The sequence below is a fragment of the Erythranthe guttata genome, chromosome 6 (genome assembly GCF_056151865.1).
Source record: "Erythranthe guttata isolate IM_541 chromosome 6, IM_541, whole genome shotgun sequence".
NCBI lineage: Eukaryota > Viridiplantae > Streptophyta > Magnoliopsida > Lamiales > Phrymaceae > Erythranthe > Erythranthe guttata.
The window spans coordinates 5,040,347-5,067,761 of record NC_142538.1 but is presented as its reverse complement, the minus strand read 5'-3'; the positions used below and the strand labels follow the sequence as shown (position 1 = coordinate 5,067,761).

The 27,415-nt window shown below is 39.0% G+C and overlaps 7 protein-coding genes across 8 annotated transcripts; 3 read left to right on the top strand and 4 right to left on the bottom strand.

Annotated features, from left to right (window-relative positions):
• The first annotated feature begins 148 nt into the window (after positions 1 to 148).
• LOC105977303 (S-type anion channel SLAH2) lies at positions 149 to 3,037 on the top strand. Its single transcript, XM_088819620.1, has 4 exons — positions 149 to 610; positions 708 to 1,211; positions 1,401 to 2,171; positions 2,366 to 3,037. The coding sequence occupies exons 1-4, from the start codon at positions 464 to 466 to the stop codon at positions 2,786 to 2,788; spliced, it is 1,845 nt and encodes a 614-aa protein (XP_088675746.1). The 5' UTR covers positions 149 to 463; the 3' UTR covers positions 2,789 to 3,037.
• LOC105977500 (Tetratricopeptide repeat (TPR)-like superfamily protein) lies at positions 2,061 to 5,680 on the bottom strand. Of its 2 annotated transcripts, none has more exons than XM_013002803.2 (4): positions 3,439 to 5,680; positions 3,121 to 3,200; positions 2,342 to 2,744; positions 2,061 to 2,194 (listed from the first exon to the last, which is right to left on the bottom strand). In XM_013002803.2, the coding sequence occupies exon 1, from the start codon at positions 5,528 to 5,530 to the stop codon at positions 3,542 to 3,544; it is 1,989 nt and encodes a 662-aa protein (XP_012858257.1). In that variant the 5' UTR covers positions 5,531 to 5,680; the 3' UTR covers positions 2,061 to 2,194; positions 2,342 to 2,744; positions 3,121 to 3,200; positions 3,439 to 3,541. The 2 variants fall into 2 exon arrangements, with proteins under 2 accessions (XP_012858257.1, XP_012858258.1); XM_013002804.2 differs by having other exon boundaries at positions 2,342 to 2,741.
• A 66-nt stretch (positions 5,681 to 5,746) lies between these two features.
• On the top strand, positions 5,747 to 10,272 carry LOC105977502 (plastidial pyruvate kinase 2). Its single transcript, XM_013002806.2, has 12 exons — positions 5,747 to 6,321; positions 6,883 to 7,170; positions 7,309 to 7,474; positions 7,845 to 7,979; positions 8,115 to 8,225; positions 8,318 to 8,406; positions 8,537 to 8,599; positions 8,695 to 8,870; positions 8,971 to 9,073; positions 9,161 to 9,309; positions 9,630 to 9,738; positions 9,887 to 10,272. The coding sequence occupies exons 1-12, from the start codon at positions 6,076 to 6,078 to the stop codon at positions 9,992 to 9,994; spliced, it is 1,743 nt and encodes a 580-aa protein (XP_012858260.1). The 5' UTR covers positions 5,747 to 6,075; the 3' UTR covers positions 9,995 to 10,272.
• Positions 10,273 to 10,483: 211 nt separating this feature from the next.
• On the bottom strand, positions 10,484 to 14,356 carry LOC105977501 (uncharacterized). Its single transcript, XM_013002805.2, has 2 exons — positions 14,015 to 14,356; positions 10,484 to 12,882 (listed from the first exon to the last, which is right to left on the bottom strand). The coding sequence occupies exon 2, from the start codon at positions 12,579 to 12,581 to the stop codon at positions 10,725 to 10,727; it is 1,857 nt and encodes a 618-aa protein (XP_012858259.1). The 5' UTR covers positions 12,582 to 12,882; positions 14,015 to 14,356; the 3' UTR covers positions 10,484 to 10,724.
• Positions 14,357 to 19,543: 5,187 nt separating this feature from the next.
• LOC105977304 (putative inactive receptor kinase At4g23740) lies at positions 19,544 to 22,528 on the top strand. Its single transcript, XM_088819619.1, has 3 exons — positions 19,544 to 19,943; positions 20,300 to 21,564; positions 21,670 to 22,528. Exons 2-3 carry the CDS (start codon positions 20,346 to 20,348, stop codon positions 22,350 to 22,352), a joined length of 1,902 nt encoding a protein of 633 aa, XP_088675745.1. The 5' UTR covers positions 19,544 to 19,943; positions 20,300 to 20,345; the 3' UTR covers positions 22,353 to 22,528.
• Positions 22,529 to 22,709: 181 nt separating this feature from the next.
• LOC105977736 (chlorophyll a-b binding protein 40, chloroplastic) lies at positions 22,710 to 23,838 on the bottom strand. The gene has a single exon (XM_013003095.2). The coding sequence runs from the start codon at positions 23,616 to 23,618 to the stop codon at positions 22,815 to 22,817; it is 804 nt and encodes a 267-aa protein (XP_012858549.1). The 5' UTR covers positions 23,619 to 23,838; the 3' UTR covers positions 22,710 to 22,814.
• LOC105978000 (myosin heavy chain-like protein) lies at positions 22,710 to 27,170 on the bottom strand. Its single transcript, XM_013003404.2, has 4 exons — positions 26,598 to 27,170; positions 25,385 to 25,703; positions 24,781 to 24,839; positions 22,710 to 24,690 (listed from the first exon to the last, which is right to left on the bottom strand). The coding sequence occupies exons 1-4, from the start codon at positions 26,878 to 26,880 to the stop codon at positions 24,659 to 24,661; spliced, it is 693 nt and encodes a 230-aa protein (XP_012858858.1). The 5' UTR covers positions 26,881 to 27,170; the 3' UTR covers positions 22,710 to 24,658.
• Positions 27,171 to 27,415: the final 245 nt, after the last annotated feature.

Sequence of the window (27,415 nt, the reverse complement as noted above, 5' to 3'; positions counted from 1 at the left end):
TAGTTGTCTAATGAAAATTTGTCAAACCTGTCAAAAAACTAACGTCGAGACAAAAAAATTTACAACCTAACATTGAATTCTTTTATTCAATTAGTGACACCTCACACCTATATATATATATATATATATATATATATATATATATATATATTATTGTGTTGAATGCTTGTCATTATCATAGAGGGCAGCTGGTTCTTTACAACAAATATTGCATGCTTATTTAATATTGAATAAGAATACTATAAATTGCCTTTTTTTGTGGCTGCAAACTGTAATATGTGTGTTTCTTCTGCTTGTTTCTGAGGTTCTTGCACAAATAGCTTAACCCAATTCTATTTATAGATGGTTTTCGATCATACTCGAATCTTCCGAAAATAATTTATGTTTTTTTTTTTTTAACAGCACAGATTTCTGGTTAACTACTGTATAAAAATCCTTTGTGAGAGAAGAATACTAACTTGTTATGGAGAACACCAAACAGAATCTTTCCTCAACGGAATATTCCCCGGAAGTACTTCCTTCATTGATCAAAGCTATCACTGCGCACGAAATAGCTGGTTTTGATAGTATCCGAGAGCATCCTCGTCGTCATTTGGGTACCTCGATTTTCGTAAGTAACACTCATCAAACTACAATTACTCTTTATTACGCGTACAACCAAAAAAAAAAAAATACTTACATGGTTGTTTTTATTTTAATCATCTCAGGGAATCGAAGCAGCAGCTGCAATCGGCAGTCCAATCGAAATTTCCGAGTCGAAGAGAATGCATTCTGTTTCGATAAGCATGCCGCCTTCTCCGATTGAAGCTCACATAAAGAACACAAAGAGAGTTCTCTTCAGCCCCGACGAAACATTTCTGTGTAATAATAATAATACTCCGACTGCGACTCACAAAAATGTTGCTCAGACGAAAAGGGCGAAGTTTTATTCTCAGCCAATACCTAAAGGCTCTTTACTCAACGAGGCTTTTACGAGTGGAAAATCACCCAACCTTCCGCCTAGGAATCCTAGACTAGATAAGTTGAGGGATAACAGATTCGACTCTTTCAAAACATGGTCCGGAAAACTCGAGAGACAAATATCGAATTTGCGCGGTAAGAGTCGGGAAAATGAGGAAGATCAAGAACCTCACCACCACGAACCCATGGAAACTTTATCCGTCGATCGATACTTTGATGCCCTCCAGGGACCCGAATTAGATTCATTGAGGGTATGCCCTTTTTCCTTTACCATATATATATATATATATATATATATATATATATATATATATATATATATATATATATATATATATATATATATATATATATATATATATATATATATCTATCTCGCCCCCTTGGCTCTCTACTGATCAGTTGATAATAAGCAATAATATATGTATATTTGTCAATAGGCCTCGGAAGAAATACTACTTCCGGACGACAAGCGATGGCCGTTTCTCTTACGTTTCCCCATCTCCTCGTTCGGTATCTGCCTCGGTGTCAGCAGTCAAGCAATTATGTGGAAAACCCTAGCTACTGTCAAATCGGTGAAGTTCCTCCATGTGGACCCGACTATAAGTTCGATCCTCTGGTTCGCATCCATAGCTCTTACGGTGGTCGTTGCTATCGTCTACGCCCTAAAACTCATCTTCTACTTCGAAGCCGTTCGCCGCGAGTACTACCACCCGATAAGAGTCAACTTCTTCTTCGCCCCATGGATTGCCCTCCTCTTCCTCGCCCTCGGGGCCCCACCAGAAGTTTCTAGAACCTTCCATGTATCAATGTGGTACATTCTTATGACCCCGATTTTCGTCTTGGAGCTCAAGATCTATGGCCAGTGGATGTCGGGTGGGCAGAGGAGGCTCTCCAAGGTGGCGAACCCGTCGAACCATCTCTCGGTCGTCGGTAATTTTGTCGGCGCTTTGCTTGGTGCTTCGATGGGGCTCAAAGAAGGGCCGATTTTTTTCTTTGCCGTTGGAATGGCTCACTACACCGTATTGTTCGTCACTCTTTATCAGAGACTTCCGACGAATGAGACATTGCCTAAGGAGCTCCATCCGGTTTTCTTCCTCTTTGTGGCCGCGCCGAGCGTCGCATCCATGGCGTGGGCCCGCATTCAGGGGTCGTTTGATTACGGGTCCCGCGTAGCTTACTTCATCGCCATGTTCCTTTATTTCTCACTGGTTAGTCCTCAACAAACGTTTCTCTACAAAATGAAATAATTTTCCACAAAATCATTTTTATTATCATTTTTCTGTAGGAACAAACATACTAGAGATTTTCAAATTCTTTGTTTTTTCAAAATCCACGAACCAAACAGATTATCAATTAGGAAAAAAGAACAGTAACTAACTCTTCATTACTCTCTTGTTTACAGGCCACACGTGTAAATTTCTTCCGAGGCTTCAACTTCTCGTTGGCGTGGTGGGCCTACACTTTTCCGATGACTGGAGCTGCCATTGCGACCATAAGGTACTCCGACGAGGTAACAAACGATGTGACCAAGAGTTTGGCCTTGATCCTCTGTATCATATCTACACTCACTGTGGGAGCATTGCTTGTGACTACTATAATCCACGCATTTGTGCTAGGAGATTTGTTTCCCAACGATATATCGATTGCTATAACTGATCAGAGGAAACGTATAACGACACGAAGATGGTATCATAAGAGATCTGGCAGCTCAGATGCCAACACTGCGCCGCAGTTCCTTAAGTACTCGAGTTCGGATGGCGGGAAAGATATTGAGGCTTCTGCTGCAAAAGACGGGCCGAGCAAAGAATCAAGAATCGTGATTTGATTACAGTGTAAAATGTCTTAGAGTTTTAGGAGTACTTGTGAACTTGAGGAAAATGAGGTTTTGGTCAGTGGGAGGATTAGTTAATTATTATTATTATTTTTTTGAAAATGTGAATGTTAATACTAAAGATTTCATAGCTATATATATTGCTAGAATTGGCCTCGAATTTTAGCCCAAAAAAAAATTTCACGCGAAAAAAGGGGACTCTGTATTTATTCATAAAGTAAATTACATATTTTTCGTTTGTAATTTGTGTGGTTGATTTGTTTAACTAGAACGAAGTACTCGATAACATTTAAGCTAAAGGCCTAAAGCATAGATCAAAATCTCACCTGTAAGAAACCACAGATATTGGCGAACTCCTCGTAAATGAGCCCCCTGGTACAATGCCAATCTCTGCTGTACTCTCTTCCTGTTACACAATTGCAATATAGCAAAAAAATCAATAAAATATAAAAAACAAACTTGTCAAAAGACCCAAAAAACTCGAAATACCTCTAAAATAATTTTCTCGACTAGTTTTGAAATTAGAGCAAACCAAAATCAGGAACTACGTAGCTAGAAATTTTCACCCAGATAGCAAGAGAAATTCACACGAGGAAACATAAACCAAAAAAAGGAAAGAGAAAAGGGAAAAAGTTTGCTCTCACCTGGAGTCCAGGTTTTTTCGAAGCAAATCATCAAGCAGCATATTGTGCTATATATTCGGAGAACTGCAGGTGGGACCCATTGACATCATTTTTCTTATATAAATCACCAATAATCACCACACGAGCAAATCCCATTTTCAAAATGGTGATATCGATTTGTATCCCTCACTATAATTTCACGCTCGGTTATCTTAGAAATGAACTTGATAGCAATGTGGCAATCCTCACACACACGGAGATTTTTAGTAACCCTAATCGGCACCCCTGGCCCACTATTGATAGTGGCAAACACAATAGCCAACTTTTCACTGTGTACCACAAGATGATTCTCCTTCTCTTCATCCTCCACATCATGTAGTGCAGTATCAGTTTTCGGAACATAACCAATTTCTTTCATTTTCCCTATTAACACATCCAACTCTCGATAAATCTCCTCACACTGTGGGTGTGATCTATCACCAGCAAGAAACGTGTGGACTTGACCACGAAGCTCAACATTGCTAATGCCAGGAATTTTCTTGATTCCTCGCTCTTTCATGATCGAGCGAATCAATGTTACATCTTTCCATCTCCCAGCCTTTGCATAAATATTCGATAATAAAACATAATAACCCGATTTTTCAGGTGCCAATTGGAAAAGACGATCGGCGGCTAAAACGCCAATATCCATGTTATTATAGACATGGCAAGCGCTCAGTAGAGCTCCCCACACCCTATCATTCGGCTCTAATGGCATCTGCTTAATATGAGCATAGGCCTCATCCACTCTACCCGCCCGCCCAAATAGATCCACCATGCAAGCAGAATGTTCTAATCTGGGAGCTATTTTATACTCTTCGGTCATCAATTTGTAATAATTCCATCCTTCTGGTAATAACCCTGCATGGCTGCAAGCCGAAAGAATCGAAACAAAAGCTATTGAATCTGGGACCAGACCTAACTCTAGCATTTTGGAGAATAATTCAATGGCTTGCTCGCCTTTCCCACACCGACCATAGGCTGACATCATCGAAGTCCACGAAATGACATCCTTGATTTGCATATCGTCAAATACTTCCCTCGCTTCTTTCAAACATCCACATTTGGCGTACATGTCAATTAACGCATTCTCTAATGACAAATTAGGCTTTAGCCCCTTCATCTCAATGTATTCGTGAATACGCTTGCCTAGTGATACAGCAGAAAGATCACCGCAAGATGGAAGAACACTAGCTATAGTAATTGCATCCGGTTTTATACCCCGGGATTCCATTTGTGAATAAAGGCCAACTGCTTCACTAGACATGGAGTTATTCGAGTACATGGCTATCATTACATTCCATGCCACTAATTCCTCTTTAGCCATATCCAAGAAGATTTTCTTCACGAACGCGACATTTTCTGCACTCGTGTTAGTCACAGCAGGGGAGAGACTAGCCATTGTGCCTGGATCGGGTTTCACACCTAACGAGTCCATTTCTTTACACGCCTCAAGTGCTTCATCGAAGCATCCATTCTGGGAATAAACCGCCACCAACGAATTCCAAGAGACGATGTCCTTATACGGCATTTCATCAAAAACCTTTCTTGCATCCACCAATTTCCCACATTTCCCGTACATTGACACGAGACTATTACCAGTAAACAGGTTCAAATCGAGACCCTTCTTCACTGCAGGACAATGTATTTGCAGCCCAAACCTCAAATCCTCCGAGGCTGAGCAGGCTTTCAGAATACAAGGCAACGTGTAATGATCCGGTGCGACGCCAGAGGCTAGCATGCTCTTGTACATCAAAATTGCATCTTTGTGGAAATGGTTATTCACATAACTTCTGATCATGACATTGCAAATAACATTATTTCTTTCGGGAATTTCGTCGAACACCTTGCGGGTGACATTTGGTTTGCCCCGCGCAGCATAAGCCCGCATTAACTTGATAGCAAGGGACGTGTTCGAGTACAAATTTCGATCAGTAATAATCCTGGAATGGAGTTTCTTAAGGGTCTTGATATCTGGGCTCTTGTCTAGTATCTGAGTGATTGAAGCCTCGAAGTTTTGAGCGGCAGTTAAAACATGGTGGGGAAATTTGGTCGGAGTTCTAATGGGTTTCATCGATTAGATTAACGTGATTTTTTAGCTCTGTAGTGCTTATTTTTCTTAAATAAACAAGCACCAATTGAATCTGGTACCAGTCTAAAGAATGGCTGCCATAGTTTTTGCGCAGGCCCGAACCCAAATAAATTGGCCCGAGACCCGCGTCGCAGTGTATAATTCCTTCTCTACTAGTATTAGTTAAAATTGACGACCACAGTAACAACAGTGCTCTCCACCGTAGCCAAACACAGCCACTCAACCTAAACAAACGAAACGACGCCGCTTAGCACTCCCCAAAAGAAGTGAAAACCCGAATTTGTCCCCGTAAACCCCAACCGTTTTGAATTAAACGGAGAGTTTAGCTAAAAAAGCTAGCCTCCATTTCTTCGATACAAACGAGAGAGAGAGAAAACCAGTACACAACATCCAAATTTCTCGGCGATTTCTCCAATCTCTCTCTTAATTTATACTCGCAGCTTTTCTCTCTCAGACTCTCTCTCTCTCTCACACACACACACGCACTTTCTCTCTCTATTCGTCTCAAGGTTGTTTAATCCTCGGCGATGGCACAAGTGGCGGCGACGCGGCTGATTCAATGCTCATTTGCGTCGAATCCTGGCTCTGGATCTCTGCAGAGCCGTTCCGAGAAGCTGATGCCTAGTCATGGCTTCGCGGCTAAGGTTTTGGCTCGAGTTGAGAAGAGGAGCCGCCGCCTCGGAGCTGTGCATGTCACCGCTCCGATCACGGCTAGGAGATCTGCGCGTGTCGAGCCTGAAGTGCTTCCGGTGTCTCCTGAAGACGTGCCCAAGGTAGATTTTTTTTCTTTCTTCTTCTTCCTTTTTTTTTTCCGGTCAATGCTTGTGTTTTGCTCCATTAATGTTGTTTAGATAGTACTTTTTCTGAAGCGTGCTGAGAGTGTATTGATGAAATTATAACATTTATAGTCTGGATTTCAGCAACAAAACCTATGTCCGTAGCTTAATTTAGCTCGTCTACTGTCGGCAGCTGCTTTTTTTTTTTCTGGAGAAATGTAAATTATTTATTTGGTAGGGTTTCAATATAGATTTTAAATACTGATTTTGGTACAAGAGATTCTAAGGAGAAAGAAGAGATCGTTGTTAATGTTACACTTCAAACAGGATTAAGTAGTTAAATCTCTGTTATGCTATTTTGACAGCGATGAATTGGACTTCACAGTTGGAGTTCTTAAAAATGTTGTATTTGAAAAAAATATAATGTGTTAAGGATGACACATCATCACGCTATTGAGGTGTTGTGAACCTTTAATCACGAAACAAACTTGCTTCCAGTGAAAGGATTTCAGTGAACTATTCTAACAAATATCATTCCCTTTCTTTCACTTTAACCAGGCTGGAGATCAAACTCAGTATTTGCAGGGGGTAACGCAACTTGGCGACGCATCTGTGGGTGTGTGGTCTAAGCCTACAGTGAGACGCAAGACAAAGATCGTTTGCACAATCGGCCCATCGACCAACACAAGGGAGATGATATGGAAGCTGGCAGAGGCTGGAATGAACGTTGCACGTATGAATATGTCCCATGGAGACCATGCGTCACATCAGAAAGTCATTGATTTGGTTAAGGAATATAATGCCCAAGCGAAAGACAATGTTATTGCCATCATGCTAGACACCAAGGCATTACTTCTTTGCTTTCAGATCTTTGCTTGCTTGATGTTTGATATTATGCTTCTGAGAGCATTATGTGTGTCTCTACTGTTCATTTTATATATAATATATGTTTGTTCTCAATACCGTGGGAATTCTGCTTCGCAGGGTCCTGAGGTTAGGAGTGGCGATTTACCTCAACCAATTATATTGGAACCTGGTCAGGAATTTACTTTTACAATTCGAAGAGGAGTTGGAACAGCAAACTGTGTTAGTGTTAACTATGATGATTTTGTTAATGATGTCGAAGATGGAGACATGCTTCTTGTTGATGGTAGGAATCTTTTTTATTTTTTCTATTTTTTTGTTATCAATGATAAATCAGACTATCTATGGATGGTTATATGTTCACCAGCTGGACAGATGGCATGTTGATGATAGTACCCCTGGCTTTTCTTTTCACTTAAATCATTATGTGGGTCAAATTCTTTCATTAGACCTAGCATGGGATACATGTACATTTATAAATTAAAACCTTTTACTTCGTCATATGTCAATTAACTGTTCATGTTTGCTTGTTTATTTATGTATCTGCATGTGTAACATGCCTTTCTGCATTCCTCCTTTTTTGACCTCTTCTCCCGACATTTTAATTACGTTGTAGTGTTCTTACTTTCGCTGTTGTTGATTGATTGATGGTGCAGGTGGTATGATGTCATTTCTCGTAAAGTCGAAAACTGAAGATTCAGTGAAATGTGAAGTTGTTGATGGAGGAGAGCTTAAATCTCGGAGGCATCTTAATGTTCGAGGCAAAAGCGCCACACTTCCATCCATTACTGGTCAGATGAGCAATGATACAATGTTGTATATGCAACTCATACATGTTTATATCAATTTGCTTCAACTGTTAGTTATCATATATTACCTTTTTTGTTCATCCGGGAACTGATCTTTTTGACGCTAACATGCAACAGAAAAGGACTGGGACGACATCAAATTTGGAGTGGATAACGAAGTTGACTTTTATGCTGTTTCTTTTGTCAAGGATGCTGCTGTGGTCCACGAACTAAAGAACTACCTGAAAGGTTAATTTCAAGATTCGGGCTTTTATAGTAACAATGTAACTTAAAAGAGTCAAATTGTATTCTGACGTAATAGTTCAATTTATTTTCTGCAGATGCTGGTGCAGACATTCATGTCATTGTGAAAATTGAAAGCGCAGATTCCATACCAAATTTGCATTCGATCATAACTGCATCTGACGGGGTAAGGAGGATAAAACCTTTTCTACAGTGGAATAAAGTTGTTTCTGTGATCAAATTATCGGGATTTGTTGGAAACCGAAATATTTTCTCTAACACTGCAAGGTAATAGTTTTATTGCTTTTTCATTTCAGGCAATGGTTGCAAGAGGGGATCTTGGTGCAGAATTACCAGTTGAAGAAGTTCCTCTATTGCAGGTAACTCATGATGCCGCTTCTGGATTTGTACATACTAGTAACATTGTCAAAGCCCATATCATAATATTTACAAAAACAATTTATTACAAATTTAGGAAGAAATTATCAGGATATGTCGAAGTATGGGAAAAGCAGTGATAGTGGCTACAAATATGCTTGAAAGCATGATTGTGCATCCCACTCCCACACGAGCAGAGGTATCGGATATTGCTATTGCTGTTAGAGAAGGTTCAGATGCTGTTATGCTTTCAGGAGAAACTGCCCATGGGAAGTAAGTAGAAATGTTTCCTTGGTTTTTAAATTAGGACTGTATTCTTTTAACATACTGTTTTCGTGCAATACTGGTTGAATTAATTTCGCTTCCATATTAGGTTTCCTCTAAAAGCTGTCAAGGTCATGCACACAGTCGCTTTGCGAACTGAAGCTACTATAGTTGGTGCAGAAACTCCTTCAAATTTGGGCCAGGCCTTCAAGGTTAGGGTAGTCCTTTTCTTCAAAATTTGCATACATGAAAACCTTGTTTCACATCATTTAATTGATTTTTTTTTTTGTTTCATACAGAACCACATGAGCGAAATGTTTGCATTCCATGCAACAATGATGTCTAACACACTTGGAACTTCAATTGTTGTGTTCACTAGAACCGGATTCATGGCCATTCTACTGAGCCATTACCGACCATCTGGAACAATTTTTGCTTTCACAAATGAGTAAGTCAGTGTAAATTAATCTATATTGAACTTAACTCAACTGCCGTATTGCCGTTCCATTGTAAAATTTTGTGTATGAGAATGAGGAATAAGGCTCTAAGCTATATCCTCTACTATAAAGCATTTTGATGTTGGAATTCTCGATTTTCAAATCAAATCATTGGATACTCCTAAGCACTTAGTGATACATAATATTTCAGACGTAGTATAGGAAATTATTGTAGAGGTATTTCATGTTGAGAGTCTTTTTACAAGTTTACGGTTTACATTCTATCGAATTTAATTTTTTTTTTTTTTGCTGTATTGTAATTGTGTAACAGGAAGAGGGTACAGCAGAGATTAGCATTGTACCAGGGGATTTGCCCCATTTACATGGAGTTCTCAGCTGATGCTGATGAGACATTCGCCAATGCATGTGGTTTGTTACAGGTGAGATTATGTTATCAACTACATTCAGTAACAAACTTAGAAACAAAAAAAATGATGAAAAATGAAGAATATAATGAAAAAATCATCCTGAAATAAATAGAAATTACGATATTCCGTCTCGATAGTAAAACGTGTGACCAATTTACAGAAGCAAGGAATGGTGAAAGAAGGCGAACAGGTTGCTCTTGTCCAAAGCGGAAGACAACCTATTTGGCGGTTCCAATCCACTCATAATATTCAGGTCAGGAAAATATAGAAGAGTTTTCAAGATCCAAGGCCCCCCCTCAACCTTACAACGGTTGCCAATTGTTGGTTGCTACTGCCTTAGTCGTTGATTTGTGTCGATTAATCTACGTGGAGTAACTTGCATGATTTACTATTCAGCATGTCCTTTCCTTTCGGGTTTTTTTTGGAACCGTTTTCATGTGATTTTTGTCCTTGGTTTAAATGTAACTTTTTCTCGTTGATTTGTAGTAAACTTGCTATAATTTGAATGAAAGCACTGGAGAGTGGTGGAAACTTTTTTTCCAGAAAGGCTCGAATTCTGTCGTGAAGTTAGATTTTAATTCATCTGAATGCAAGTTACCGATGATTTGCAAGTGTTTCACAAATTGTAACGTAATCGAGCAGTCGTAATTAGCTTCGACATATGCCTGCTTTTTTGTTTGCATTGAAATTATCAAATTATCCCATACATCAAAACAACACAGAGAACATGTGCAAGAACTCTGTTAACGTTAAAATATAGGTGAAAAACATATTATTATCAACAACAATTTGGTTCATAATAAATAGATAAATAAACTATTTACAAGAAAAGAGAAGCAAGCACCCAACCAACCAAACTGAAAATGACACTAGTACATACCCTAACTTTAAAATCAGACTCCAATACTAGGTGAAATACACACTATAACTCAAACCAGCACATAACTATTACTAAAAGAGAGAAGAACATAAAATATAATGAAACAAGTAACAATTGCTTACACCCAGCTATGAGGCAAGTCACAAGATTTTCCCGGCTCCAACTGCCCATTCGGTTCTTGATTAGCATTGCTCGTTCCAAATCCCGAAGCCCCCTTAAGCATCGCCATCAAACCGCCTCCATGAACCCTACCTTCCGGAAGGGACATTGGATCCAAGCAAGAACTTCCACTAACAATATTCCCATGGGGCAAAATCGGCAGAGGCCTAAACCCATTTGCATAACCAATAGGACCAACTGACGTCGCCCCACAATCCATCATTCCAGGGTGAGAAAGACTATTTCCAGACACAACAACCCCTCTTGTATAAGTAGACATACTCGATTCCGGCTCCTGAGATGTACTCATTCCAGGGTAAGAAGAAGAAAGGCCACTGTTCTCCTGCGCCTGTGCACTATGTGCCACACAAAGCCCAGATTTCCCTCTAGCAAACTTATCACACGAAACCTTAACACACACACCGCCAAACTCCAACCCCAATTGCCCCCAAGAGCATCTTTTTCCTCCACCGTGCGCCTTGCAGAAATCCGTACTCCCCTGCGCACTCTTCGTGCACCCTCCTTCGAACTTGCATCTTTTCCCACCACCGTGACGGACGCAAAAGTCCGTTCTACCCCTTGCACTCTTCGTACATTCAGCGACAGCACATCTCTTTCCACCACCGTGACTCACGCAAAAGTTCGTTCCCCCATGCACACTTTTCGTGCACCCTTCTGACGTACATCTTTTCCCACCACCGTGGCCTTTACAAAACGGAGTGCTCCCTTCAGCACCTTTCATACACCCTAAAAACGTGCACCTCCTTCCACCGCCATGGGCTTTACAGAACATGGTGCTTCCTTGAGCCCCTTTTGTGCACTCGGGGTACTGGCATCTCCTGCCGCCTCCGTGAGATATACACAGGCCGGATATGCCCTCTGCACTCTTGGTGCATTCCGCGATCTTGCACCTCTTGCCGCCACCATGGCGAATGCACAGGCCGGACTTGCCCCTCGATGCACGAGGACAGCCATCGTAATTGCACCGCCTGCCGCCGCCGTGGCTTATGCAGTACTCGGTGCGGCCTTCGGCACTTTTAGTGCATCCGAGATGCTGGCACCTTTTCCCACCTCCGTGCGCCTTACAAAAGACGGTTTTGCCCTCGGCGCCCTTGTCGCAGCCAGCCCTCTGGCATCTCCTCCCGCCTCCATGGGCGATGCAGCGGCCGGAAGCACCTCTTGCACCTCTTGTGCATCCTTCGAAACTGCATATTTTTACGCTGGTTTTGCGTTGTTGTTGTTGATTAACTGGAGTAGAGTTGCTAAAGACATATTTTGGTCCAACTTGGATAGGAATCTCAACATTGGGCACTTGAGGGCCTGTTATCCACCGAGATGATGTGGACCCTTCATCCACTATTTCAACACAAGGGGCTAAAGCTGGTGACTCGGAACTATTGTGGCAAGGAACGAAACCATGGGAAATTGTGGTTACATCAGATTCGGTGGGTCCTGTGGATAGTGTTAACTGAAGGTCTAAAATAGGCCTCCTTATCCCAGGAGAAACCTTCTTCACATTGGATAACGGGTTGATACTTAGACCAAGATCTATAGAAGACTCATGTTCCATTTCATCACCTGAGCAAATTGTAGTGAACGAGGTTGACGAACATCCAAGACCAAGAACCAGAGAAGACCCATCTTTCAAAGTAATGGGCAGATCAACAGCACTACATTTTCTCTTGCTTTGCTTGGAAAAGCACAAGCTTGACTCACCAGGTGAACCAAAAGCTAGAGCGGCTGTGGGGTCGACAAAATTGCCGAGATTTTTTGACTGGGAAGCCACATTAGTAGTATAGACAGGGATACCATCCATGCACTGATATTCACAACTAGAACTAACAAAACTAAGTATAGTAAAAATAAATGGAAAGAATGAATTGTGGGACTTCTGAGATCTAAGGTGGAGAAAAGAAGAAACCTAGGAAAAAAGAAAATTCTAATAACTAAAGATCTGTAAGCTCCCTAAGATGAAGCAACCACCACTGACAAACCCTGATGTATCCCTGCGGTCCATTCTAAGAGCTAAGAAGGCAATTTGAGCAAGTCACAAGCTGGAAAATGTAACCGTTGGAAGCATTTACATGTGTCGCACAACGAAACTTGCACCTGTCATCCTGATTTTTTAAGAAATTAAATACATTATCAGCTCGGATATTCGAGAAATAAACTGAGATCATTAAGAATTAAATAATCAGAGTCCCATTATCAGATGAAAACACAGATAAATTAAATTACGAGTTTTATAAAGCAACTAAACTCCAGGTAAACAAACGTGCCCATATCCCTGCACACTCTAACACACCACAACAAAAGGGCGCACTTATTATAATTTAGTTAAGATACTCGACAGAATCAAAGTAGGAAGCATACTGCATACATCAGAGACTACAGCAAATGAATCTTGCATCTTACATGTTAAAAAATAAATATTCCCATCATATGCATATATACTGACACCACAAATAAGTTTTTCCAAATTCACAGGAAGTTAAACCCATCGAACAATCAGAAACAGTCGACCTAACAGGGAAGTAAGATATACTATCGTATAATCACGCAAGTAGACATACAATGTTGGTGATGTAACAGCAAGATATTGGTGGGGTCATAAGTTCATAAAAGAAGTTGAAAGACTGAATCGAAGTAAACATATACAGACATATAGCGATTCCAGACGAGAAGAAATTCAAAGCTACTAGACAAGAAGGTGCATATTATACTTGTGCATACACATACAATAAACTCAATTCTTAAAGATCACTCATTTATCACAAAGATATTAAAAAAATAATAATAAATAAATAAAAACAAGCACCTACTGAATCTCGCACTCCCAGTTGAACAAGATTGGATCTTTTTTTTTTAAAGAAAAAACAAAATTCAACAACCCCAACCCACAAAATCCTAAAATCTGAAAGAATTATTATAAATACTCAACAATAATGATTAGAGATTTTTTTAACCCAAAAACATGGAGAAAGGTATTTTACCCGTGATTTATAAAAAGATAAAATAAAACAACACGCTGAAAAATTCAACAAAAAAACACCAGATTTCACGTTTTGACCATAGAAAGAGAGAAAATGGATGAAATCCATACAAATAAATTTTTGCAGTAGTAAAAACCCAAACGGTACAACACCTTAATTCACGAAGATTTATGAAACAAAATAGAAAAACAAATCGAAAAAGGTGTGGACAAAATTGAAACCAATCACTTGTACAACAGAAATTACTGAATTATACCTTTTCCCGAGATTAAAAATCGAACAACCTCGTTAAATTAAGGGAACATAAAAAGTCAGCATAGAATGCGCCGCCGCTGTTAGAGCTAGGGTTTATGTATGTTGCAGGAAAAAATCAGAGATATTGGGGGAGAGACAAAAATAAAAAAGGACTGGTGGAGAAAATGAGAGATCAACAAAATGAGTGAGAGAATTCAATTCATAGTGGAACTCGGTGCGCATGTTAAGAAAGCGGTGCACGTTAGAATGAGGGCGCGTTGTCGATCCTCCGCGTGCGGGCTCACGTTTCTTCCTGTGCGTCCTCGCCTCGGTGGTCAACTTTAAAAAATGACTTTTTGATAATGAGAGTCTTAAAATATGTTTTTTTTTTCTTTCTAATGTATAATTTATTATTGCAATAATTTGAATAGGAAATTAGAAATGACGTGTAGCTTTTCAATGTAATAATTGTGTTGATTAGGGGTAGGAATCGGAATGAAATTTTCAAATTCCGCCGATTCTGATTCAAAAATATCTGAATTTGGAATCATATTTTCCATTCCGATTCTTCCGAAATCATTTGGAACGGAACTGGAACGGTATATAATATTACTGGAAATTTAGTTTTTCGATCCGATTTTAATTCCGAATTTTTCTATGATTTTTCAAAATATAAATAATTTTATGATATATTTTATAATTTCATATTATAACTTATGTTTCAATTTGTTGTTCTTTCATGTATTTTTACTTTTTATTTATTTCGTTTTGTCAAACTTTCTTTTGAATTTTCTTGCACGTTCCGGCAAAATTTAAGAAAACACTGAAAAATATTGTGAAATTTCCATTACATCCGAATTGTGAACAAGAGATTATAAACTAATGAAATTTCCGAAATTCCGCCGATTTCGAGACATTTCTAAACCGGAATGAATTTTTGTATTCCGATTTTTTTGGAACGAAAATTGTAATCTATTTTTACTTCCGAATTTTTTTTTTTATAGAAATTATCCGAAAATCAATTTTCGATCTATTCCATCTTATTTTCGTCCCTAGTGTTGATTCAATTCTTTCACCGTATTGTTTAATTATTAACGTAGTTCTTATATGTTTAATAATCAGTTTCGTCAAAGCAAAGATTAATTAAATGGAATTAAATAAAAAATAACTAATAGCACTTTAGATTTTACATTTCAAATTTATTTATTATATTAATTGTACCCACTCCCCACCTATATTTTAAAAAAGTACAATTAAATAATCCAATAAAACTTTTGATATTGTAAATCTGGCGCACAGTTGTAGGAAAATTACAAACTCCCGAGCGCACAGAATCAAAACCCCATTCACTAATCAATTGATAATGACGTCATTGATTACGTAACACTTCCCGCGTAGGCAGCGCCCCGCAATCGCTAATCGTGCGCTCACTGGGCCCCACGTAATATTACTAAGTATATACTCGTAATTATTTCAGGGGGGGGGGGGGTATTATATTAATATTATTTTATTTTCCTTTTCGCTTAATTATGTTTAGAAATAGATACATTGTAACTGGACACTATTATATTTGCTATATAGCCTTCATATTCGGTTGGTTGGCTCATTTATAGCAAATAAATCTTTAAGAGTGCACTTAGATAAGATATAGAGCAATTTCAAATTATTGGACAATATTTTTTTCATACATAGTTCTTATTTTAATTTTTTAATTTATATTTATAACATTTGTAGTGGATTTTCAAAAATAAAAAAAAATAAAAAAAATCGCATTTGAAAGTTATTTCAAATCCTCTTAACTTTTGGATTCATTTTAAATTCATTTGTATCTGGTCATTTCGGTCAAACAGAAAATAAATACGCGGTGGTTTTTTAACAAATATTTGTCATCCGATGCTCGCTTGACTGGTAAGATTAGTCATAATTTAAATAATTGAAATTTGTGTAGATGCATGTAATATTATTTTGCCATGGTCAATATTATTGTGTAGATGCATGTAATGCACGAAATACATAATTAAAGATGGTATAAGATTCAAATGGCTAAACAAGACAAGAAAGGAAGAATCATGATATAATTTTAATAATAAAAACAATTAATCATCTATTTTATTTAATCAATTTTTTTTTATGCCTACCAACCTATGTTGCACGGACACTTCTAGAAGGTGAAGAGTCTCGTATCCGACACCTGGATACTCGGACACACTCGGACACTTCTTGGACACCCGTGTCGGGCCGTGTCGTAATTTCGCTAAATGTAGGACACCCGTATCCGGCAGTGTCCACAATTTTAAAAAAGTTGGGACACTTCTCTTACGTTTTAAGAGATAGCCCTAATAAAAAAAAATGCGCATTTTTTTTTCTATGTAATACACATTTCCTCTGTTTTCTTTCTGAGTTCACCCAAAACTCAAAAGTCTAGCATGTGATGGCGACCAAGAACACGAGCAACAAGGACGAGCGGTTCTCTTATGCGATGACGACTTATACATATTTTTTACAATTTATAAATGTACCCCTATATTTTTATTATTTATAAATATACCCCTATATTTTTTATATTTACGCGTATCCCCCGCGTGTCCGTATCCTAATTTTTTGGAAATGCCGTATCACCGTGCCCGTATCCGCGTATCGCCGTATCCACGTATCCGTGTCCGTGCAACATAGCTACCAACATAACTCCCAGTAGGGGTCAAGATTCATTGTGAGAAATGTTATTTTATTAATTAGCAATTAAATTAAGAGAACCAATGTAACTAGCATACATAATTCATTTTTTAAGAGAGAGAGAGAGAGAGAGAGAATATTATATGTAATATTGTTCTCTAAATTGGAATCTACTTTTGTCGAAATACTTAGATAATTTCTCCACGTTTTAGTTTTGCACTAATTCCTCATGCTATATTTAATTTAAAATGTTATTTTATCTTTATATATATTCACTGTGAGAAATGTAAGTGATTGGTGGATCTGGCATAGTGGGCCCGATCTAAGTATTCGGGCTGGACTTTCGAAGGGATTCAGATGCCTAACACGAGGCCCGTTATAAGACTAGTTCGAAGTCCCTAGTTAATCTGATGGCAAAAACATGTCATTCGGGGTTCACTTAGATAAATCTCTAGACGCACAAAAGCGATGATAACGGCTATACGCGAAACTATACAATAGATGATTGTAAGCAACTTCTAATCGTTTAAGTCTGTGCAAAGTTCAGGATACCGAAGGTGCCTCGAGGTGGTGGGCCCCCGTCATCATTACTGCCCTTCGAGACGGATTTGAAAATCCAAAGGAAACTTGAGGTGCCGGGTCGTGCCCCCATGACCACCGTCTTCCGTGATACTCGATCAAGTATGTCCCATAGACGGTGCCAAAATGATGCTGCTCAAATGTCGATTGGGCAACCCAAAAGTCTTTGAGCTCAACAAAGTAGAGAATGCCGATAGTTACTGCCACGTGTTCGAGGTAGTACGGGGGATGACTCCACTCATTGATTGGGCGACCAAAGAGTATTTGAGCCCATAAAAGTAGAGATTGCCAAAGATTCCTACGACGTGTTTGAAGTAGTCGAATAGATGGATCAACTCATTCATGTTCAAATATCGATTGGGCGACCTAAGAGTATTTGAACCCGCAAGGATAGAGATACGCTCGTTCACTCGACAAAACAGTTGAAAAAATCAGGTGGCACTCTAGAGATGGCCCGACGATTGTCCCCCGAAGCTCAAATTAGAAAACTATCACAATATAAGAAAATAACTTAATTAATTGGCCAAAATAGTACATACATGATTATGTGAGTAGAGTCACTTATTTATAGGTGTGAGGCAATATGTTAAGTAATAAGGCACAAGTTATCTCAATGTCCTGCAAAATTTGATGCATACATAAATAATAGGGTAAATGACAATCACCCATGATGTATGGTTAAATTACGAAAATCCCCTCATGTTTGGGTAATTACAATCACCCATTGATTATAAATTTTCTTACACGTTCATTCTTGCGGTTTCAAATTTAGTGGAATCGTCGAAATTATATGGGATATTATCACTTTTGTCTCGCTTTATCCCATTCAAACTCCACATTTCGAAGCAAGATAATCATAATATGTGTTTTTTGGCTTGTATATATCAGATTGTAGTGTATCAAAATCTGTATTTTTACACAAAACAAGTACAAACTAATGAATAAATGTCAAGTTCAACTTTTAAGCTGAAAAAACTATTGCAACTTGGCGAGTGTATCACAATATTTACATACTCCAACCGACAAATTAATTTCTCATAGTTAGGCGATCGTGGTCCCTATTGGCTATTATTTTTAATTTCTTATATTGCGGTCCCAAACTAACAACTAAACTCCCTCATTTTATTGTCTAATATAGTAATATTGAAAAATGTTAAAAAGAAAAAAAAAAGTTGAATTAAGATTCCGTTTGACTAAACCTATTTCAAGCAGTTGATAAGCTACTACATCTGATAAGTTATTTAAGAGTTGATAAATTGTTATGTTTTATTATCAAAATTAAATTTTAAAGTGTGAACAATGAACTTTTAAGCTATATTTACTCGTTATAATATCTTAAGGTGGTGTTTGCAAAAGTTTTTAGAAGTAGATTATGAACTTTTTTGCATGCACATAATCTATTCTTAGGTATTTGCAAAACAAACTTTTGCTTTTGATGATCATAAAATAAACAACATTAACATATAATTTGTCAAGCACCCATGCCAACATTTTTATGTTTAATATGTTTGCAAACACCCTCAACTTTTAGAAATAATCACTTAAAATCAACATAACTCACAATCCATAACTTCTGTTTTTAAAAAAGTTCTTGCAAACACCACCAATATCTTAAATAAATAAAAAAGCTGTGATAAATATACTTTTCTTTTTAAAAATATTTTAAAAATACTCAGATATCCTTATTAAAAATCTACAGTAGAACATCGATAAATTAATAACCTCGTTTAAATAATAGTTTCTTTCGGTCCCGACTCGGTGAGAACGTGTTAATTAATTATTAACTCGATAATTTAATAATTCGCTAAATTAATAAAATTTCCCTAGTCCCAACCGTATTAATTTATAGAGGATTAAGGTGGTGTTTGCAAACGCTTTTTGAAAGTGATTATGAGCTTTTTTTTGCTCATAATCTGTTTTCAGCTGTTTGCAAAATTAACTTTTCTTTTTGCTTCTTTTAATATAATCTGTTTTAAGCTATTTTTTCAAAAGCACTCATAACCCTACTTTTTCTATTTAAGTTCATTTTCCGGAATATTTGCAAACACCACCAACTTTTAGAAATAAGCACTTAAAACTGACTTAACTCACAATCACTAACTTTTATTTTTGAATAATTACTTGCAAAAAATAGCTTAAAGCAGATTATTTTAAGAGAAACAAAAGCAAAAATTGATTTTGCAAACACCTAAAAACAGATTATGAGCAAAAAAAACCGCATAATCACTTTCAAAAAGCATTTGCAAACACCACCTAAGTCAAATTGTTAAAAAAAAAAAAAAAAACACCCTGTAATTCCACAATCTTACGGTGATGAATCAGTGACAGTGGTGCGCAGTGAGAAGTGCCAATTACGTGACTTCTCCCACCATTAATAATTCCTCCACTCTTCTTCTTCTTCTTCTTCTTCTTCTTCTCTCTGCGCGCTAACCACGGTGGTTCCACGTGCACCTCCCACATTTCCCGCGCCAATTATATCCCGCGCCATTATTCTTCTGCGTTGCTTTCACCACACACTATCAACAAATTTAATACCACGCCCCCACCCCTCAATCATTTATGCCCAAAGAATTAAATCCATCTCTCTCTCTCTCTCTTCATCGCCACCAAACCCTGTTTGGGTTTCTTTTTGTGTTCTTGTATCTCTTCTCCTTAATTATTCTCATCTGAATTGTTGGGTGCAGCTGTGTTCGTCTGAGGTAAGTTGTCATAACTGTTTTTCTTACACCTCTGCTTTTTTATGGGATGCATTCATTTATATATGTACCTACCTGCTGCTGTAAAATTCTTCTATTACACCATCCCAATTTCTTGAGATTTAATTTAATTACCAAAAAAAAAAACCCATAATTTCTTTTGGGTACTGTTCTGTGTAGCGAAACGGCTAATTCAGAGATAACTATGGCTTTTGGTTGGTTGACCTAACGTTTGTTTGGAAATATTTAAAAATATTAAAAAAAAAAAATAACGGCTAGCAAAGTAGTTGTGGCATTGACTGTGAATTTATTCTCCATTTTCTTGGCTTGATTCTTGTTTCTTGACAACTCCTACACAGATTGGTACAGTGGTAATAATAATACTAACAAGAAGAAGAAGAAGAAATGGGGATCAAGATTATATTTTCATCAATTTTAGTGTTTTGTGCTACTCTCTGCTTATCGCCATCAACAGCCGAACCCGTCGAAGACAAACAGGCCTTGCTCGATTTTGTCGCTGACATCAACCTATCTCGGAAGCTGAATTGGAACGAAACGTCTTCGGTATGCAACAACTGGACCGGGATCACCTGCGATCGCGATAATTCAAGAGTGGTGGCGATTCGGTTACCCGGGGTTGGACTGAAAGGCGTCCTCCCTTCGAATATCCTCACCCGATTATCCGCTCTTCAAATCCTCAGCCTCAGATCCAACGCCCTTACGGGCCCTTTCCCTTCCGATCTTGTGAAGCTCGAGAATTTGACGGGCCTTTATCTTCAGCACAACCGTTTTCAGGGGCCGTTGCCGTTGGATTTTCCTGTTTGGAGAAATCTTACAGTGTTGGATCTCTCGAGCAACGGTTTCAACGGTAGCATTCCGTCTTCGATATCGAATTTGACCCGGTTGACTATTTTGAATCTTGCTAACAACTCGCTCTCCGGCGATATCCCCGATATCGATATCCCTAGTTTGCGGTTCTTGGATCTCTCCAACAATAGACTCACCGGAAACGTGCCTCGGTCGCTTCGCCGATTCCCTCGCTCGTCTTTCTCCGGCAACGATATTTCGACGGAGGATTCTTCCCCTCCTCCGGCAGCGACTCCGGTGAAGCGTCGGTCGAAATTCAGCGAATCCGCAATTCTCGGGATTGTTATTGGAAGCAGCGTGGTGGCGTTCGTCTCGATCGCGCTTCTTTTGATCGTCACTAACCGGAAAAACGAAGACGACGATGTGTCGACCAATGTCGAGAAGAAAGAGAAATTTACGAAGAAGATGGTTTCGGACCATATGGAGGGGAAGAATACGAAGCTGGCGTTTTTCGAGGGGCAGGAATGTAATCTTGCATTCGATCTCGAGGATTTGTTGAGGGCTTCGGCCGAGGTGCTCGGTAAGGGCACTTTCGGCACTACGTATAAGGCGGCGTTGGAAGATGCAACGATCGTTGCAGTGAAGAGATTGAAGGAAGTTGTGGTCGGGAGAAAGGAGTTCGAGCAACAAATGGAGTTGGCCGGAAATATACGGCATGAAAACGTGGCCCCATTAAGAGCTTACTACTATTCAAAAGACGAAAAGCTCATGGTTTACGATTACTACAATCAAGGAAGCGTTTCCACACTATTACACGGTACTTCCTCTATTTCAATTCTTTTTTTATTAATGTTCGTGACGGAATCTTAAACGACAGTTAATTTTAAACGGAAACCATCGTCGTGCTTTTTTTTTTTCGCAGCCAAGAGAGGCGAGAAGCGGGTCCCGCTAGATTGGGAAACACGGCTAAGAATAGCAATCGGCGCGGCGAGGGGCATCGAACACATCCACTCGCAAACCGGGGGCAAACTCGTCCACGGAAACATAAAGGCCTCCAACATTTTCCTCAACTCCCAACACTACGGCTGCATCTCCGACCTCGGCCTAACAACACTCGTGAGTCCGCGCGCACCTCCGGCGAAGCCGACCGCAGGGTACCGCGCCCCAGAAGTGGCAGACCCCACCAAAAGGACGGCACCACCATCGCAGGCGTCCGACGTGTACAGCTTCGGAGTTGTATTGCTCGAGCTACTCAGCGGAAAGTCGCCGGTGAAAGTTCCCGGCGGCGGCAGCGAGGAGGCGGCGGTCCACCTGGTCAGGTGGGTTACGTATGTGGTTAGGGAGGAGTGGACGGGGGAAGTTTTCGATGTGGAGCTGCTGAGGTACCCTAACATTGAGGAGGAAATGGTGACGATGCTGCAGATAGGGATGAAGTGTGTCGAGAAAGCGCCGGAGGATAGGCCGAAAATCGGGGACGTGGTGAAAATGTTGGAGGGTATTAGAAGTTTCGGTACTGGAAATAGCCAAACTTCTGGTACTAGGTCTCCTGGTTCGACTCCGAATGTTACTCCACATTCGGGTGAGACCCCTGGATTTCGTGAATAGATTTTTTTTTCTTTTTTCGTTCGACTATATTCTTTGTTCTTTCGTAAGTTGTTAGTTTGTGCCAAGTGTAATGTGAAGTTATTGGAGTAGATTTGTATTCTTGGTTTTCGTTGTTCGGAGATTTGTTAACGAAAAATAAAAATAAAAGGTCGAGAAATCGTGTCTGTTTATTTTAAGGTGATTTTTTCAGTGTTTTTTCTTACGTGTGAAGTACGATGGATAGTACATTGTAATATATCGAGTAATTGGATAGTACATTGTAATATATCGAGTAATTCTTCGACTTAGATTCACACACATATACAAGTGGATGTACGTAAAACGTAATTTTTCGACTTAGTAACTCTGTGTTCAAAGTTGGTATGAAAAAGCATGTTATATTCCAATAATTCACACTAGAAACTTTACATCAAGCATCAAACAGTGAAAGAAAAAGGAGATTTAATTAGTTTTCGATCATCTTCACTTTCCGGGGACAAAGTTAGTAGCATAAGACCAAGCATTGTTGTTAACGGGATCGGCGAGATGGTCGGCTAGGTTCTCCAACGGACCTTTTCCGGTAACAATGGCTTGAACAAAGAAACCAAACATTGAGAACATTGCGAGTCTTCCATTCTTGAGTTCCTTTACCTTGAGCTCGGCAAATGCTTCCGGGTCGTCAGCCAGACCCAACGGGTCAAAGCTACCACCCGGGTAAAGTGGGTCAACAACCTCACCAAGGGGCCCACCGGCAATTCTGTAGCCCTCAATAGCTCCCATCAGAACAACTTGGACACCCCAAATGGCCAATATGCTCTGCGCATGGACCAAGCTTGGGTTGCCCAAATAATCGAGCCCACCTTCGCTGAAGATCTGAGATCCGGCCTTGAACCAAACCGCCTCGCCGAACTTGACGCCGTTTCGGGCCAAGAGCTCCGGGAATACACACCCTAGAGCTCCAAGCATGGCCCATCTCGAGTGGATCACCTCCAATTCTCGGTTCTTGGAGAAGGTTTCCGGGTCGGCCGAGAGTCCCGCAGTGTCCCAACCGTAGTCGCCGGGGAACTCGCCGGTGAGGTAGCTGGGGGCCTCGCCGGAGAACGGGCCCAAGTACTTGACACGATCAGGGCCGTACCATGGGCTGCTGGAGGAGACTTGCTTCGGCTTGGCGGCGGTCTTCCTCATCGAGACTCTTCCGACGCTGTTGGCGGTGATCTCAGGGGCGATCTTCACCGCCTGCCCGGCGAAGGATGGGGAAGAAAGTGACATTGTTGAACCGGAAGCCATTGATTCGAATGTTGGATTGCTAAAGAAAATTGGAGGTGATTGAATGGTTAATGGGAGTAGCTGATCAAATCTACTTATAGGAAAGGATTGTGATAGTTCTTTCTTACTGACGATATCTATATCTATATCTATATCTATATCTATATATGAGTTTTGATTGGGGTTTCAAGATTCTATTGTTTGTGAGCCTACCACCTGGCTTGCTGCATTGCTTGGCAGTTTTGACAGTTTCTTTTCTGTCCATCTGATCTAAATCTATATCCTATTTCTGAGATTCTGCAGGTCTGATGTATGTCATCCAACGGCCAGGATTTTTTCGTCTATCCGTTGAATGTCTGAAAATTATCATCACCTTGGCCCAATTCTTGAACTAGTGGCTTCAGTTCTCTAACTCCATTTTCTGCTTCTAGTTGTCTAGTCGGTAAATTATAAGGTGCGACTAAAGATTTCGATCGGTTGAGGATAAAGCCCGGTTCGCTGGAACTAAAATTTCAAACATGTATGAAATGATCTTCACATATTAATTAATAAGTCATTGTTTATTTTGCATTACTGCTTTCCACTAGAATCATAGTTTAACTGCTTGTTAACACTTCTCGTTTATCATTATGCCAAAGAAACGCACTCTTTATAAGTAAATTCATATACTCTGAAAACCACGTATATGTATATAAAACAAGCCGGCAACACTGAATTACATTGAATAGAGTATAAGTGCATATCAAAACATATCCATTTAAACAAAACGAAAGAAAATATTTCACACCTGAGTAGAGAGGGAAACAATCAAGAAATACTCATATTACTTGGGGTACAAAGAATAATAAATCAATGTGAAGATTCGTTATGTATTGATCTAATATATACTTAAATGCATATACGGAATTCCCTACTACACCAGAAAGCAGATGAAACATTACGATCGAAAACACCTTTACAGCATGAAAAATGCCAATTTATGTGACCTTAGCACACACTTCTGTAGCAATGAACATACCCCTACAACAGCAAGTACAGGATGGCCAAACCAACTGGGCAACTCATTTCTGCACAATTCTTGTTCTTACAGCACCTAAGGAAATTATATAAAACGTGTAATGATAAAATAGTCCATGTAATTAACTGCTAAGCAACACAATTCCCAAGTGAAACGTAAACTAACCTTCCGTGTCCTCAAATTGAACTTCCTTCACCATCTCTGCGGATGGATTATACTCAAACCTGCAGTCATTAAAATCAACTGTAATTAGACAATGCAATCATGCAAAAGCAGGTAAAAGTTATTTATTATATTATTTATTTTCCGTATGCGAAGTTTTAACCTTTAATATATATTTCCCCTAAAGCACATTCTCTGTCAGGCCTAAGATACCCTTATTTTGACCATGATTAAAAATTAAAATGAAGTGGCGCATTATCACGAAATACAATCAATTTCTCATTTCATGGTTCAATAACACTTCAATCCAAGAAAATCTAAACTCATCTGTCTATGTCAAGAGAACCCAACATTTCATCCGTTTACAGATCAAAAGCTCTTATATAAGGAGCAATATAGATGAACTATTTTGTAGTTCTTACTGTTGGAAGAAAAATTCAAGACGTCATATAGCAGAGGAATCTTCAGTGTGCTTAAACGATAGGAAAATTAGTATTATAATGTAAAGTAAGCCAAATTTAAATGTCTCGTCTATGCACATAATATGAAAAGAACAAGTTGAACAATAACATACAAAAAAAAAAAAAGAATAAAATAATCAGATTACCTGTTAGATAGGGAAACCTCAAGTTCGTAATCAGATGCATTTTTGGTGGCATCTACCAACACAGTCACAATTTCCGTCTTTCGTGTACTAGCCATGAGTAAATCGTATTCTGTGGGAATGATAATGGCAAAGAAATTGTCACTTAGTTCACTTAAACAAAGTTTCTCAACAGCGGCTAGGGCTATCCTTCTTTTGAGTGCATCAATATCTGGGTCCACAATGTAGATAGCACAATCAGTAATCAAAAGTATTCTCCGTTTCATCTTCCCTGATCCAGTGAACTTTAGAACTTTATCCGCAAAGAGAACTTTTCTATCACCTGTGTGATATAAGAAACAGAGGGAGCTTCAAGTTTATAGTAATTACTAATCAAGATATCACACAAACATTGAATTTTATAATTTTGCATAAACAGTGAATTTTATCTCCAACAAACTATAATAAAGGAACCTATGATCCGATAGATAACAATTTACATGCATATCCATTTGGCTGTCCCATATGCCATCAGCAATAACTTACAAAGGCACCACTTACTTTGGAGGTACAAAATGTTTACACCTAGTAAATCGATCCTTCTCGAATATATTCTTAGATATTTTCATAGCCCGAAACAAAATATTTATCCATAGTTTTAAACAGTAGAATAAGAGTTATGATACAAAAATATAAACCACAGTATCAAAGTAGTTAACAAAATAGTATTGATAGATAAATCATTTAATTTCCATTCCAAACAAGCTCGTTTCAACCAAGTGACTAATCAGAAAAGTGTGCATTCCCACCACAATACTTTCAAAAACATAGTATTTCACACAGAGATTTGTTAATTTTCAAGTATTATAGTATTCCCCGCCCTCCTAGATATTTTCTCACCCGCTTCGACATAATCCAGGCTTGTTCCGTATATGTGTTACTATAAACAACAACAACATCTATTCTAATGGTCCAATTTCTTCGAGAACAATCAGCTTGGTACTAGAAACAATCATCAAACAAGCAAATGATATTATTTCATGTTCTTCATCATCAATGCACAACACATTCAATGAACGAATCAAACAACTGGAATTATTAATCTAGAAAATTCTCATGACGGAAATAATTAATAAATGTAAACAAATAATAACGAACTCGGGCATCCACCGAATATCAATCCACACGGAGATCGACAAAATTCCCCCTCCAGTAAAGAAGCAAAAGAAAATCAAACCTTGTTTCTCGAGAATTTTCATAAGATAAGGCCTGGTTTGAACATCGAGGTAATCGCCGACATAATCCCGAATGCGAGAGGCTTTCCTGCGAACTTTGACCCCCATAAACGGTTCCAGATCCTCCGTCACATTGCTTTCAGACGGCTTCAGTTTCAAGTTGTCGCTTCCGTCAGCGCCACCGTCGTCGCCGTTTAGGGTTTCATCGTCGACGGAATCGTACCGGGGAGCTGGGGGTTCGGCCGCTTCGACTTGTACCCGGCGGCTGTATAGAAATCGCGACATTAGCAGAATATGGAGAGAATACGCAGCACGATCGGCGGCGGCGGCGGTGGTGGCCGATGAGCTGCAATCTGGTGGTGGGTTTCGCTCGCCTGTCAATTAGCTGGGGAAGGCGTATTTGATTGAGAGAAGAATAATTAAGAGGATAAATTGTAGTCAACGAATATTAACGTTGAAAATCCCGTCCCCTGAAATTTGAATTAGGTTTATCTTGGATTTTCAATTTGAATTAGGTGTTCTAGATATATGTTGTTTCAGTATTTTCTTTCATTTCTTTAATTTGAAGTCTGTATTCTTTTTTATTTTTTTTTTTTTTATAGAAATAAAACAGGTCAAAATTTCATAAAAAATAGGGTAAATTACAATCACCCTGATGTATGGTCAAATTACAAAATTCCCTTCTTGTTTGGATAATTACAACCACCCCTCAACTATAAATATTTTTACACGTCCACCTCGCGGTTTCAAATTTCGTCTAATTTTCGAAATTATATGGATTATTATCACTTTTGTATCCGTTTTATCCGATTCGAACTCC

Coding starts and splice junctions, on each gene's coding strand:
- LOC105977303 (XM_088819620.1), top strand. CDS start 464: ATGGAGAACACCAAACAGAATCTTTCCTCAACGGAATATTCCCCGGAA. Junction 611..707: donor ATTTGGGTACCTCGATTTTC/GTAAGTAACACT, acceptor TAATCATCTCAG/GGAATCGAAGCAGCAGCTGC. Junction 1,212..1,400: donor CCGAATTAGATTCATTGAGG/GTATGCCCTTTT, acceptor ATTTGTCAATAG/GCCTCGGAAGAAATACTACT.
- LOC105977500 (XM_013002803.2), bottom strand. CDS start 5,530: ATGAAACCCATTAGAACTCCGACCAAATTTCCCCACCATGTTTTAACT.
- LOC105977502 (XM_013002806.2), top strand. CDS start 6,076: ATGGCACAAGTGGCGGCGACGCGGCTGATTCAATGCTCATTTGCGTCG. Junction 7,980..8,114: donor CACACTTCCATCCATTACTG/GTCAGATGAGCA, acceptor AACATGCAACAG/AAAAGGACTGGGACGACATC. Junction 9,310..9,629: donor ATTTTTGCTTTCACAAATGA/GTAAGTCAGTGT, acceptor ATTGTGTAACAG/GAAGAGGGTACAGCAGAGAT.
- LOC105977501 (XM_013002805.2), bottom strand. CDS start 12,581: ATGGATGGTATCCCTGTCTATACTACTAATGTGGCTTCCCAGTCAAAA.
- LOC105977304 (XM_088819619.1), top strand. CDS start 20,346: ATGGGGATCAAGATTATATTTTCATCAATTTTAGTGTTTTGTGCTACT. Junction 21,565..21,669: donor CGTTTCCACACTATTACACG/GTACTTCCTCTA, acceptor TTTTTTTCGCAG/CCAAGAGAGGCGAGAAGCGG.
- LOC105977736 (XM_013003095.2), bottom strand. CDS start 23,618: ATGGCTTCCGGTTCAACAATGTCACTTTCTTCCCCATCCTTCGCCGGG.
- LOC105978000 (XM_013003404.2), bottom strand. CDS start 26,880: ATGTCGCGATTTCTATACAGCCGCCGGGTACAAGTCGAAGCGGCCGAA. Junction 24,840..25,384: donor GAGGTTTCCCTATCTAACAG/GTAATCTGATTA, acceptor TAATGACTGCAG/GTTTGAGTATAATCCATCCG. Junction 24,691..24,780: donor TCAATTTGAGGACACGGAAG/GTTAGTTTACGT, acceptor TAATTTCCTTAG/GTGCTGTAAGAACAAGAATT.